This window comes from Pseudophryne corroboree, chromosome 1, assembly GCF_028390025.1.
Source record: "Pseudophryne corroboree isolate aPseCor3 chromosome 1, aPseCor3.hap2, whole genome shotgun sequence".
In the NCBI taxonomy this organism is placed as follows: Eukaryota; Metazoa; Chordata; class Amphibia; order Anura; family Myobatrachidae; genus Pseudophryne; species Pseudophryne corroboree.
In genome coordinates this window covers 626,987,554-627,002,453 of record NC_086444.1, presented here as the reverse complement: position 1 = coordinate 627,002,453, position 14,900 = coordinate 626,987,554, and the positions used below count along the sequence as shown (strand labels likewise).

Sequence of the window (14,900 nt, the reverse complement as noted above, 5' to 3'; positions counted from 1 at the left end):
CTATTGGAGGAGCCTGCTCCATCATCCCAGCTAGCAGCAGCACTCTCCCCTGTCTGTGTTAACGTCCTCCCGCGTCAGCGAGTGTATAATATTCATTAATTTCTCTCTCTCCTCCTGTGGATTACTTTGTTTGTAAGTATAATTTTCATTTTTACAGGTACCGGCCCTATTGGATTCTACTGGACAAGTGGACGTGACCGGCGTGGGATGTAGGTAAGTAATCTCTCTCTCATTTTTACAGGAACCACCTATTGGATTCTACATGGACAAGTGGACGTGATCGGCGTGGGATGTAGGTAAGTATGTGTGAGTGTGTAAGTGTGTTTTAATAAATTTTTACTTTCACGGTGTGTGTGTTGTGTTTTTATTTGGGTATTTTTTTTGTTGTAGAACTACAGGTACCAGTGGGCCCGTTATTTCCCCGCATGCTGGTACTTGAGGTTCTCCAAGCACCAGCAAGCGGGGGAGGCTTGCTGGGCCTTGTAGTTCCACAACAAAAAACAATGGGGGTCATTCCGAGTTGTTCGGTCGCAAGCTGCTTTTAGCAGCTTTGCACACGCTAAGCCGCCGCCTACTGGGAGTGAATCTTAGCTTATCAAAATTGCGAACGAAAGATTAGCAGAATTGCGAATAGACACTTCTTAGCAGTTTCTGAGTAGCTCCAGACTTACTCGGCATCTGCGATCAGTTCAGTCAGTTTCGTTCCTGGTTTGACGTCACAAACACACCCAGCGTTCGCCCAGACACTCCTCCGTTTCTCCAGCCACTCCCGCGTTTTTCCCAGAAACGGCAGCGTTTTTTCGCACACACCCATAAAACGGCCAGTTTCCGCCCAGAAACACCCACTTCCTGTCAATCACATTACGATCACCAGAACGAAGAAAAAACCTCGTAATGCCGTGAGTAAAATACCTAACTGCATAGCAAATTTACTTGGCGCAGTCGCACTGCGGACATTGCGCATGCGCATTAGCGACTAATCGCTCCGTTGCGAGAAAAAAATAACGAGCGAACAACTCGGAATGACCCCCAATATTCTTTTTTATACACACTTATGGCTATCAGCCCGGCACCCACCGCCCAGGGGTGCAGGGCCGGCTCCAGGCCTACTAGCACCCTGAGCGAGAAAATGTAAAAGTGCCCCCCCCCCCCATGCGCGCGCCGAAGGCGCGCGCGTTCTTGGAAAAGTGGGCGTGGCCTCCTGGAAAAGTGGGCGTGGTCTCGTCCCCCAGCAGTGCCAGCTACACATGACATGCCCTCCAGCAGTGCCAGCTACACGTGCTAGTGTTCACTTTTTAGGGCAGGTTGCTGATCACAGGGAGGGCACATTTTTAAGTTAGGTGGGCAAAATGATGTACATACTGTAATGCTTGTTGTTCCCATTTCCACACGCTAAAGCATGGACAGTGCGCGCCGAAGGCGCGCAGCAAAAATTTAGGGGAGTTACTTCGTGGGGAAGGTGCGTAGCCACATTATAGTGGCAATTCACATTACACCACACAGTAGTGCAGCTAATACACATTGCACCAGGTAGAACCTCCTATAAGAGCACGTTAGACACATTGCGCCAGGTAGAGCACTGAGACACACTGCCCAGCCACAGACGCCTAGCGGGAACACTACATGATATGCCCCCCAGCAGTGCCAGCTACACATGACATGCCCCCCAGCAGTGCCAGCTACACGTGACATGCCCCCCAGCAGTGCCAGCTACATAAATGGCCACACAGTTCCAGATGGATAAATGCCCCCACAGCGCAGATATGCCCCCACAGTGCCACATACATTAATGCCCTCACAGTGCAAGATATGCCCCCACAGTGCAAGAAATGTCCCCACAGTGCAAGAAATGCCCCCACAGTGCCAGATACATAAAAGCCCCCACGGTGCCAGATACATAAATGCCCCCACGGTGCCAGATACATAAATGCCCCCACGGTGCCAGATACATAAATGCCCCCACGGTGCCAGATACATAAATGTCCCCACGGTGCCTGATACATAAATGCCCCCACGGTGCATGATACATAAATGCCCCCACGGTGCAGGATACATAAATGCCCCCACGATGCCAGATACATAAATGCCCCCACGGTGCCTGATACATAAATGCCCCCACGGTGCCTGATACATAAATGCCCCCACGGTGCCTGATACATAAATGCCCCCACGGTGCCTGATACATAAATGCCCCCACAGTGCCAGATAAATGCCCCCACAGAGCCAGATAAATGCCCCCACAGTGCCAGAAATGCCCCCACAGTGCCAGATATGTCCCCACAGTGCCAGATATGCCCCCACAGTGCCAGATATGCCCCCACAGTGCCTGATATGTCCCCACAGTGCCTGATATGCCCCCACAGTGCCAGAAATGCCCCCACAGTGCCAGAAATGCCCCCACAGTGCCAGATAAATGCCCCCACAGAGCCAGATAAATGCCCCCACAGAGCCAGATAAATGCCCCCACAGTGCCAGAAATGCCCCCACAGTGCCAGAAATGCCCCCACAGTGCCAGATATGTCCCCACAGTGCCAGATATGTCCCCACAGTGCCAGATATGCCCCCACAGTGCCAGATATGTCCCCACAGTGCCTGATATGCCCCCACAGTGCCAGAAATGCCCCCACAGTGCCAGATAAATGCCCCCACAGAGCCAGATAAATGCCCCCACAGTGCCAGAAATGCCCCCACAGTGCCAGATATGTCCCCACAGTGCCAGATATGCCCCCACAGTGCCAGATATGCCCCCACAGTGCCAGATATGTCCCCACAGTGCCTGATATGCCCCCACAGTGCCAGAAATGCCCCCACAGTGCCAGAAATGCCCCCACAGTGCCAGATAAATGCCCCCACAGAGCCAGATAAATGCCCCCACAGTGCCAGAAATGCCCCCACAGTGCCAGATATGTCCCCACAGTGCCAGATATGCCCCCACAGTGCCAGATATGCCCCCACAGTGCCTGATATGCCCCCACAGTGCCTGATATGCCCCCACAGTGCCAAATATGCCCCCACAGAGCCAGATATGCAATGCCCCCACAGTGCCAGAAATGCCCCCACAGTGCCAGAAATGCCCCCACAGTGCCAGAAATGCCCCCCACAGAGCCAGAAATGCCCCCACAGTGCCAGAAATGCCCCCACATAACCAAAAATGCCCCCTGTGTGCCAGAAATGCCCCCACAGTGCGGTTCTCCCCCCCCCCCCCCCAAAAAAAAATACCTGCGGCACTGCTGTCCGCCTGTGTGGGAGCGCTGGCGGGCGGGCGGGAGGCCGGGCGAGTGAGCCTGAGCCTGGGTCCGGGCTGGCGGGCGGCCACTTGTGCAGGCGGGCTATGCGCGGCGCCGGCGTCTGACGTTAGATACCGGCGCCGCGCAGCGCGCATACACAGCGCGACCGCCAAATGCTGCAGCAGCACACACACAGGGCCGGCTCCAGCATCGAATATGGCGGCGCCAGCGCGTGGCGCCCATTAAGGGTGGCGCCCTGCGCGGCCGCTCTATTCGAACATGCCTAGAGCCGGCCCTGCAGGGGTGCTAGGGACAGCCTCGGGCTTCACCCCTGGCCCTTGGGTGCCTGGAGGGGGGGGACACCTCTTGATTTAAGAGGTCCCCACTCCTCCAGGGAACCCCGGCCAGGGGTGACTATTTGGGGGGGTAATGCCACGGCCGCAGGGACCTACATAAATGTGTCTCCCGGCTGTGGCATTATGTCCCTGGCTAGTGGAGCCCGGTGCTGGTTTTAAAAATACGGGGGACCCCTACATCTTTTGTCCCCCATATTTTTGGAACCAGGACCGGTCTAAGAGCCCGGTGCTGGTTGTCTAAATACGGGGAACCCCTGTCCAATTTTCCCCCAGTATTTAAACAACCAGGACTGGTTATACTTAGGAAGGGGGGACCTCACGCATTTTTTTTTTACATTTTTTTACCCATTCAGACCCTTCTCCATTAAGTTAATGGAAGCCCTGGACAACAAAATTGCATTCATGTCCTCCTCCCACTCCCTTCCCAAACACTAATTTTAATTTTTTCCTATAAAAATGTACAATATATCACAAGTATGATGAGCAGGCAGGCAGCGGGCATTGGCGGCATCGGATTGAGATGCAAATTAGTGGCGGAGGGCTGGGTCAGTTGATGGTGGGCGAGTTTGTAAGCCATTGGCGGTGGCGGCAGGCATCGGCTCAGAGGCAGTAGCGGGCATTGGCTCGGCGGCGGTAGGGGTCATCGGCAGGATTCGGCGGACATTATGGCTGTAGTGCCTCACCAGCCTCTGACCTCACTGCACGCCACTGGTCGACACACACGTACCGACACACCACACACTCAGGGAATCCTCTTATCTGAAGACAGTTCCCCCACAAGGCCCTTTGGAGAGACAGAGAGAGAGTATACCAGCACACACCCAGCGCTAATACCCCAGGAAAAACACACAATGTGTTTACCCAGTAGCGCTGTAATACTATTTGCTGCCAATCATGTGCCCGCCCCCCCCCCCCCCCTCTTCTCTGAAACCCACTTTCACCGTGGATAAGCAGGGGAGAGTCCGGGGAGCTTCCTCTCAGCTGTGCTGTGGAGAAAATGGCGCTGGTGAGTGCTGAGGGAGAAGCCCCGCCCCCTCGGCGGCGGGCTTCTGTCCCGCTTAAATATAATAAAAACTGGCGGGGGCTCTTTATATATACAGTGCCTAGCTGTATATATATCTCTTTTGCCAGAAATGAGGTTTATATTGCTGCCCAGGGCGCCTCCCCTGCGCCCTGCACCCTTACAGTGACTGCCGTGTGTGAGGTGTATGGGAGCAATGGCGCACAGCTGCACTGCTGTGTGTTACCTCAGTGAAGATCATGAAGTCTTCTGCCGCCTCTGAAGTCTTCTTTTTCTTCTCATACTCACCCGGCTTCTATCTTCCGGCTCTGTGAGGAGGACGGCGGCGCGGCTCCGGGATGAACTCCAGGGTGAGACCTGTGTTCTGACTCCCTCTGGAGCTAATGGTGTCCAGTAGCCTAAGAAGCAGAGCCTTGAAACTCACAGAAGTAGTTCTGCTTCTCTCCCCTCAGTCCCACGATGCAGGGAGTCTGTTGCCAGCAGGCTCCCTGAAAATAAAAAAACCTAACAAATATACTTTCTGTCAGAAAGCTCAGGAGAGCTCACTGAAAAGCACCCAGCTCCTCTGGGCACAGAATCAAACTGGAGGAGGGGCACAGAGGGAGGAGCCAGTGCACACCAGATCTAAAGTTTTTCTTTAAGTACCCATGTGTCCTGCGGAGCCCGTCTATCCCCATGGTCCTTACGGAGTCCCCAGCATCCTCTAGGACGTAAGAGAAATCTCATTCATTAATGAACAAGATCGTTCATATCTTTCACTGGTATCGACCAGTGTGTAGGGCCCATTACACATTTTTCCCCTATAATCCAGGACTAGGACCGGCACATTTGCTTAGTGCTGGTTATACTTTTAGGGGGACCCCACACAATTATTTTTCTAATTTTTAACCCTTTATCAACACAGTAACACAAAGGAGCATTGCACAGATCACACTGATGCATGCAGCCTTCGACAGAACACACAGCTCACAGACCGGTATATTGAATCGGGCCCTCTACAACTGAACTCAGATCAGACGCAGCATAGACCATTGGAAAACACAATTCAGTCAAAAGCGTTTCTTAGTAACTTTAAAGCTGAGTGCACGCTAGATGACATTTTGCCGTGAACAACCATTTATTACGACAAATTTGTTTTATCATCCAGAGTATTCGCACAACTACACCCCACTTCACTAACAAGCGGGGGGACGCTCCCAGCACAGGGCAAGTCCGCCCCGCATGCCGGGTTCTCCCCCCGCTAACGTTTGCATAGGCAGACGGCGGGCCACCATGATTTGGGTCTCAGCGGCTGCGTGTGACGTAACCGCCGTGGCTCGCCCCGCAAACGGTCTTGACACTCCTGTGTTGTCCGGACTGTTCCCACACTACAAGATGGGTGTACCCAGCAACATCGCGTGCGATGGGACCCGGCGAGGGTAGCGTGGCATTGGCAAGTGCATACACACTTGCTGATGCCAGGAGCGACGACGGGGGCCATGCTGCATTTGGCAGCATTGCCCTCGCTAGGGAGTGCGCATCATCAGCAGGGCCGTTTCTTGGGGCAGGCGAGCAGTGCAACCGCACTGGGCGCCCGCCGTGGCACTAACTGTGGCTCCCTGCTTCCCCCTCCTATCTCTCCCCGAGTAACCCGCTCGGGGGGCGGAGTTTCACAGAATGACGTGGTTGCGTCGTTACGTCACGGCGCAACCCTGTCACGATGCGAAACTCCCCCCGAGCGGAGTACAGAGGGGGATCCAAGTTAGGAAGAGGGAAAGGCCGGCGCGAGGAGCGACTGGTGAGGTGGGCCGAAGAGCTGTAATCGCCTCTGTAAGTATTCTCTCTCTCTCTCAATGTGTAAAATGGGGACACCTGCAGTAATGTGTGAAATGGGGACTCTTGCCTGCCGTAGTGTGGGGATTTAATGTATCAAGGGCATTGCGGTGTGTTGCATTAATATGGTGCATTACTGTGTGGGGCTGCTTAATATGGTAGAATTTTTTTTCCTGTGGTGGTCGTGATCTGTTGGAGCAGGGTCAAAAACTGGATTGTGAGGTAGTCTTTTCAGACGAGGCCATGCCCATTTAAATGAGGCCACACCCATTTACATGAGGCCATGCCCCTTGCCGGGTGCGCGCGCAAGTTTGTTTTTTTTTTTTTACTAGGTATGTGTGTGTGGGGGGCACATTTTTTAATGTCATGGGGGCGCATTTTTAAATCTCGCACTGGGAGCCAAATTGGCTAGAAACAGCCCTGATCATCAGCAACAAAGCGGGTACACACTAGACTTTGTACTTGATATGTCGGTCCGATTGCATACCTCCCAACTGGACGACGTATCATCTAGTCGTGTGTACCCAGCTTCAAACTGGTAGATCTGTGGGATCAGGAGAACTGTTGTCTAGTCTAGTGTGTACCCAACTTTACAGAGAGGTGGGCAAGTAACCCCAGCCACATGCATATTGTAATAAGCCTTGTATTTCTTCTATAAACACTATTCCCTCCCCTTCCAGCTAAAGGGAGGAGCAGCCACTTCTAGACGGCTAAATATAGCAAGCACAACCAAGAGTTTATTTTCCCTGTAGAAGGGGTGGGCGTGGGGAGAGGGAATCCCACGATCTTCATCATACCCCGGCTAGTAGCCTGTTCATCATAGACCCCTGCACACTGCCGCGTGCTGCTAGTACAGTATATCAGCAAGGACAGCCCGGGACACTGAGCCACCATGGACCTCCTGACGTCTCTCAGCCTGGACGACCTGGCTGTGTCTTTCTCAAAACTACCTGTCTTCCCTGTGTTCGATGTGGCTTATTATATTATCTCCATCCTGTACCTTAAGTACGAGCCAGGTGGGTGCCTGCCTCCATAATGGAGTTGTGATATTGCTTTTGGTTATTTAAACATGCAGTCTATTCTCTTACATGAGATCATTTCATGCAAATTGCTTTTCCATACTCACGCAGCACTGTCTGTGCATATGTTGTGTATACATTGCTACAGTATTACTGAAGGAGTTAACTGCTGGCATAGACATACCATTTTCAGCTGATTCAGTCTCTGCTGTCTATTTTCCTTGTAAGGATGTAGATTGTAGATGTTACAGCGAGACAATGAATGAACAATTGTTTTTCATGATGCTGCAGGAAAGATCAAGAAAGCATAATCTACAATGAGAAAAAATACTTGCCTATTTACATATATGCCTAGCAGTATTGGTGATCTATCTAGCACAGCATAGTACTGGCTTCTGTGTAATTAGAGTCTAATCATTTGTTTACTGTTTGTAACTGCAACTTGTATCTGTTAGAGTAGTGGTTCTATGAGAAACTAGATGAGTATATTACTCCATTCAAAGTGTGCTGCTATGAACTGTTTGTGTACTGCTATGCACTAATTGTGCAATATCAAGAAACAATGTGTCCGGATGCTGCTGCAAATACATGGTTTGGGTTCTTGCCAAAAAAGGTTAGGAGGCCCTGGGTCTCTGCCCATCAGCATATAAGGTATCAGAGACACAGGCCACTGGCCCATACATGCAGCTGCTGTGGTCTTCTACATATTTCTGAAGAACATACTGTATGATGGCTTGTAGTCTGATTACAAACAAAAGGGCTATTGGTAAAACATTTTAGAGGTTTTGAATCTATTACGCACGATAGTGACAAGTAGAGAAAAAGAAGTAGTGACTTTTCGGTGGTTAGGGTTACTTGCAGTTTTACCAGTAGTCATGCAGACATGCGTGTCTCTGCAATTTGTGTAGAGAATGGGGTGCACATGGACAATTGGGTGTGGGGTGCACACTGGCACCATACCTCTCTGTCAGCGGCGCAGTAGAAATCACTGGGAAAATAGAGTGGGTGCCATTATACCAGATATTGGCACATGCGCAGTACTGAAATCACCAGCAAATGGGCCTGCGCCATTTTCCTGGAGATTGGTGCGTGCACAGTAGAATCTGGATCAGTGCCCGAGTCTACGGGGGACATGTGTTGGTGAGAAAGGAGGGCCGCAGAAAGAATGCAAACAGGCTGCCTCCGCTGTTAAACCACTCTTGCATGCATGCATGCATGCAAGTGCTATATTTGAGTAAAGTATTGCATGAATGAGAGAACAGCCAAGGAGTCGTTTTCCAAACTTATTTAATACCAAATCTTTCTGTATGTATTTTCTCCAGGTTCTGGATAGGTAAAACTCTCATAGGCAATCTGACTTTAGAACTACAATACAAATAACGGGTGTAGTACGGCTGACCGGCGGTCTCCTGACCGCCGGTCAGCTTACCGACGCCGGGATCCCGGCGGGGAGGGGCGAGTGCAGCAAGCCCCTTGCGGGCTCGCTGCGCTCGCCACGCTGCGGGCTCGGTGGCGACCTGCGGTCGCCACGGGTTCTATTCCCACTCTATGGACACCCACGAGTGGAAATAGTCCCTGTTGGTCGGCATGCCGGCCATCGGGACAGTGACCCGTCGGGCTGGTGGAGGAGGTCATGTGACTGTCGGTCAGCTGACCGGCGGTCACATGAATACCACCCCAAATAACTGGCTATGCTGCAGAATTTTTTGTTGATAAAAGATGTCATATGTTCATACAAACATTTAAAAACATGGCCCAATATATAAAAGCAGGAATATAATGCATGCATAGTGCTGAATTCCCAACATGTCATATCTACTGAATTTGGTCAATAACAAGTAACATCTAAAGGGGGATACACACCGATACACAACGATATAGTCGTCCATCGCCGGCAATCCCGAATCGCGTAGTGAGTACCCGCCTTAACCTATATCTACTAAGACTTGGTGGTAAGAAGTGCATCTAACATGAAGGGAATGAGGGGCTTGTTTGGCGGGTCGGGTAGTGAAAATATTATACATTTCTCTGAACAGAAAGTGCTAAAAATTGTGATTGCTGTAGAAATTAGGGACATATGGCAACTATATATGGAGGTGTAGTAATGTCTGCATCATTTTATTGTAGTCGTTCATGCTCCAATGCAGTGAGCATTCCCCAGAAACTATTTGTATAGCTGTAGACTAGATATGCACACACGTGCTTGCCGCCTGAGGTCTGCTTTGTGCACTCAGCAGTGATTCTAGCATAAATGAAACTTCAACAGAACCTATAAAAGGGAATATTGCTGCCGATGGAGAGTGGTCATGGAAAGCTAATCTAGGGGCCTAATTCAGACCTGATCGTAGCCCTGCAAAATTTTGCAGGGCTACGATCAGGCACACTGATATGCGGGGGACGCCCAGCACAGGGCTAGTCCACCCCGCATGTCAGGCCCTCCCCCCCCCCCCTCCATCCCCCTGCAGAAGTACAAAAGCATCGCACAGCGGCGATGCTTTTGCACTTCAGGAGTAGCTCCCGGCCAGCGCAGCTTTTGCATGCTGGCCGGGAGCTACCCGTCGCTGCCTGGGTTGCAGCGGTTGCGTGTGACGTCACGCAGCCGCTGCAGCCCGCACTGTCCGGCCACGCCTGCTTTGACCAGACCATGCCCACAAAGCGGTGGCCAAACGTGCCACCCCCTCCTGCCCAGCGACTGCCTCTGCCTTTCAATCAGGTAGAGGCGTTTGCTAGGCAACGACAGCCATCGGCTGTCAGCCATGCACCGGCGCACTGTGGCGCATGTGCACTTCTGACCTAATCGCTGCGCTGCGATGAACGGCAGCGTGCGATCAGGTCAGAATGACCCCCTAGGACCAATGAATGGAGGACAGTGCATGCTGCATCTCTAACTCCTATTAGCTCCTATTACATGTTCTGTTTTGGTTCTGTTTATGCAGCATCTATCTCCAGGTTTGCATGTATTTGCGTTGGTTACATTCATAGTGAATGCATGCAAATACACTGTGAACAAATCTGCTTTACTGATAAGGTGAACTTTACGTTGTAGTCACTGTTGACACTTAGGGGTTATTTATTATGTGGTGACCTGTAAAACAGTGTTTTGCTCTGAAAAACATCCTTTTAAATTTTTGGCTTAAACACGCCAGGAACCCGAGGCTTTTGCAAGCTGTTGTTAGTAAATAAGCCCATTAGTATTTCTTCTAGATATATGTATGTACGAACAGTGTAATCAATGGTTAGCATTACTGTCTCACAGCACTGAGGTCATGGGTTTGATTCCCACCATGGCCCTAACTGTGTGGAGTTTATATATTCTCCCCGTCCTTATATGGGTTTCCTTCGGGTACTATCGTTTCCTCCCACAATCCAAAAATATACTGGTAGGTTAATTGGCTCCCACCAAAAATCAAACCCAAGTATGTATGTATGGCAGAAGCTGAGGAGAAAATGGCCCAGTCAGTAGATAAAGGGGGCAAAACTTTTTTTAAGTATATAAGTGAAAGGAGAAAATCAAATGGAGGAATAATAAGACTTAAGACAGAGAGTGGGCATTTGGTGGAGGGAGACAAGGCAATAGCAGATCACCTAAATAATTATTTTTGCTCAGTATTTACTACAGAAGAAGGGATGGGGCCACAGTTAAATTGCAAGCACATTCATAAAAATAAGGTAGATGAAAGTACATTTACAGAGGAGAAGGTCCTAACAGAACTTTCAAAACTAAAAGTGGATAAATCAATGGGACCAGATGGAATACACCCAAGGATACTCAAAGAGCTAAAAGATGTCCTGGTTACACCTTTAACAGAATGATTTAACCAGTCACTAAATACAGGTGATATTCCAGAGGACTGGAAAGGAGCAAATGTAGTTCCACTGCACAAAAGTGGAAGCAAGGAAGAAGCAAGTAACTACAGACCAGTAAGCCTTACATCAGTAGTAGGGAAAGTAATGGAAAAACTATTAAAAGAAAGAGTAGTGGAATATCTTAAATCGAACAACTTACAGGATCCAAAACAGCATGGATTTACCGGTGGGAGATCATGCCAAACAAATCTTATTGACTTTTTTGACTCTGTGATGAAAATAATAGATCAAGGGGGAGCTGTAGATGTAGCATATCTAGACTTTAGTAAGGCATTTGACACTGTCCCACATCACAGACTGCTAAATAAACTTGAAAGCCTGGGGGTGGATTATAAATTAGTGAAATGGATAAGAACCTGGTTGCAGGATAGGAAACAGACAGTTGTAGTTAATGGAGTGCAATCTATGGAGGGAAATGTTACCAGTGGAGTACCCCAGGGATCTGTACTAGGTCCAGTTCTCTTTAATATCTTTGTTGGTGACATTGCAGATGGTATTGAAGGGAAGATATGCCTTTTTGCAGATGATACAAAGATATGCAACAGGGTAGACACACCGGGAGGGGTCAAACAAATGATTGATGACCTAGGTAGGCTTGAGAAATGGTCAAGAACGTGGCAACTACAGTTTAATGCTAAAAAATGCAAAATCATGCACTTGGGTCTCAAAAACCCAAAGGCTAAGTATAGTATCAAGGGTACTATAATGGAAACTACTGAGGAGGAAAGAGATTTAGGAGTCACTATTTCAAGTGACTTGAAGGCAGGAAAGCAATGCAACAAAGCAATGAGAAAGGCAAGTCAGATGCTTGGTTGCATTGGGAGAGGAATCAGTAGCAGGAAAAAAGAAGTGATAATGCCACTGTATAGGTCATTGGTAAGGCCCCATCTGGAATACTGTGTCCAGTTCTGGAGACCCTATCTCCAGAAGGATATAAATACATTAGAGAGTGTACAAAGAAGGGCAACTAAAATGGTGCATGGCCTACATCACAAAACTTACCCGGAAAGGCTAAAAGATCTTAACATGTATAGTTTGGAGGAGAGAAGGGAAAGGGGAGACATGATAGAAACTTTCAAATATATAAAGGGTCTTAACAAAGTTCAGGAGGGAAACATTCTTCAAAGGAAAAGAAGTATTAGAACTCGAGGGCATACATTGAGACTGGAGGGGGGGAGGTTCAGGGGAAATTTAAGGAAAAATTACTTCACAGAAAGGGTAGTGGATAAGTGGAATAGCCTCCCATCAGAGGTGGTAGAGGCTAAGACTGTAGGGCAATTTAAACATGCTTGGGACAGGCATATGAATATCCTTACAAAGAATCAAGGTTAAAAAAGGGTTGAGATTGCCTAAAGGATAAAATAAAAAAGGGGCAGACTAGATGGGCCAAGTGGTTCTTATCTGCCGTCAAATTCTATGTTTCTATGTTTCTATGTTTCTATGTACATAGGCAGACTGGATGGGTCAAGTGGTTCTTATCTGCCGTCAAAGTCTATGTTACCCGTTCCCCCCAAAAAGTTTCAATTTTAGAGGAGTATACCGAACTCTTATATATGACTAATTAAATTCAAACATCCTCAAAGACAATCACTATAGCTAGGTACACTCCATGAGCGATATCGCCTAGTGTTTTCCCTACCCTCCCAGCCGATAAAGGGCTTAATTCAGACCTGATCGCTAGGCTGCGTTTTCGTACAGCCTGCGATCAGGTCTGAACTGTGCATGCGTATGCACCGCAATGCGCAGGCGCGTCAGTCCGCATCGAGGGGGATCGGCGGCCAGCGACGGGATGTGCGAGAAAAGCAATCGCACGGGCGATCGCAAGGTGACTGACAGGATGAGGCTGTCTGTGGGTGGCAACTGACCGTTTTTAAGGAATGTCCAGAGAAACGCAGGAGGGACCAGGCGTTTGAAGGGAGGGTTTTTGACGTCAGCTCCGGCCCCGATCATCGCACTGGAAGAGTAAGTCCTGGTCTGTGCAGAGACTGCACAAACTTCTGTTTGTGCAGCTCTCCTGCACATGCGATCACACCCCTGCACAGCGATTTCCCCCTTCCCCTGTAGGCGGCGACTACCTGATCGCAGGGATGCAAAAAACACACCCTACCTATCAGGTCTGAATAAGGCCCATAGTGTGTACACACTGAACGATATCACTAACGATATCGTTCAGTGTTGTCACCCCATTGTCGGCCATAACATGCAGTTTTGCCCGACGTAGCCAAAACTGAGCTGCATGCACAGACGACAACAATATTGTTAACGACCCACGGGAGCGCAGCTCATTAACTAAATAGTGCGTACTGAGCGATATTACTAACAATATTGCTCAAAAGGGTGAAAATGAGTGATATTGTTTAAAATATCACCAAGTGTGAACCCAGATAATCTCTTACACTTCATTAAACCAAAACATCATCATTAAGATATTTACTTATGGGAGCTCATGTAGTTCAAAAAGCTGAGACTTCAGTTGCTAAGACGTCACTGACTCCGCCATTGTGGTCCAGTTGACACAATTCATGTATGTACAGCAAACCTGCCTGCCTGTTAATCACACTTTGAGCTTTATTTACGTAGTGGCAGGCTTTTACACTTCAAGTTTTCACCTCCAGCCCGCCAGGGAGCACTTTGTAAATAAAGTCCTTTGTCTCCTAAATAAACCCCTCTCCCTTACATGGCTACTTATTGCAGATGGCGTCACAGAGCATTGAGGATGGTTTTTCTTGGATACACTGTAGCCACATACACACGCTGGACACTGCCAAACTGCCTTATGCATTAGCTTGACGAGAGATATAGAATAAACTTAGTATGTCTGCAAATACCCTAGTAACTCAGGCACTAATTATGATAAATCTTGATATAATATCAGGTCAATGTTTGCCTGTTTAGCGGCAGTAGCCTGTGGAAATTCTAGTATACCACACACAGGTACAAAAATACTAAATTTATCTATAGATGGCACCTCGCTCATGTCATGGCATTTATTAGACATGGTTCAAGTCAATATAAAAAAAAGATTGAATTAATTAATAACCATCATCTTTGGTTCTAGGATGATGGTTATTCATTAATTAAATATTTTTATGTCTTAGTATCTTCATTATCTATTCTGCTATGCCATGTAATTCATTCATTGAGATCAGTGCCATCCAGATCAGTTTAGTATTTCCGCAGAAACATTCCTTTCTCCATTCCATGGGTTCTGTCTTAAGTCATATAGAGGTTATGCAGCTGTGATATTGATGGAGAGACTGATTAAGAATAGGCACAAATCTAGTTAAATTAACTAGTATTCCTGTAGCTTTGGCACTTAAGCAGTACTGATATGACAATCATATACTGTACAGTATAAGGATCCCAGACACACAAACTTAAATGGCAACACAGAAGGCTACAAGTTGTATCAAAGCAGTGTTTTATTTAATAATCTCAGACAGTGGTTTGTGGATAAGGAAAATAGGTATCCGGGCTAATAGATATACAGTAAAAATATAGACAGTTAATAGGTTGACCCCAAATAGTCGACACGTGTTACGGGTAGGCAGTGCTTCAGGTCTACAGGTTGACATGACAGTCGTCGACACACATTTGG

The 14,900-nt window shown here is 48.5% G+C and overlaps 1 protein-coding gene across 1 annotated transcript in view; it reads left to right on the top strand.

The window, feature by feature from the left end:
- Positions 1–7,154: 7,154 nt before the first annotated feature.
- TMEM38A (transmembrane protein 38A) overlaps positions 7,155–14,900 on the top strand; it is a 35,134-nt gene continuing 27,388 nt past the window's right edge. Inside the window, exon 1 of the mRNA XM_063914504.1 lies at positions 7,155–7,432. Within this exon, the coding sequence (XP_063770574.1) occupies positions 7,309–7,432 (124 nt within the window). The 5' untranslated portion in view covers positions 7,155–7,308. The remainder of the gene's footprint in view (positions 7,433–14,900) is intronic.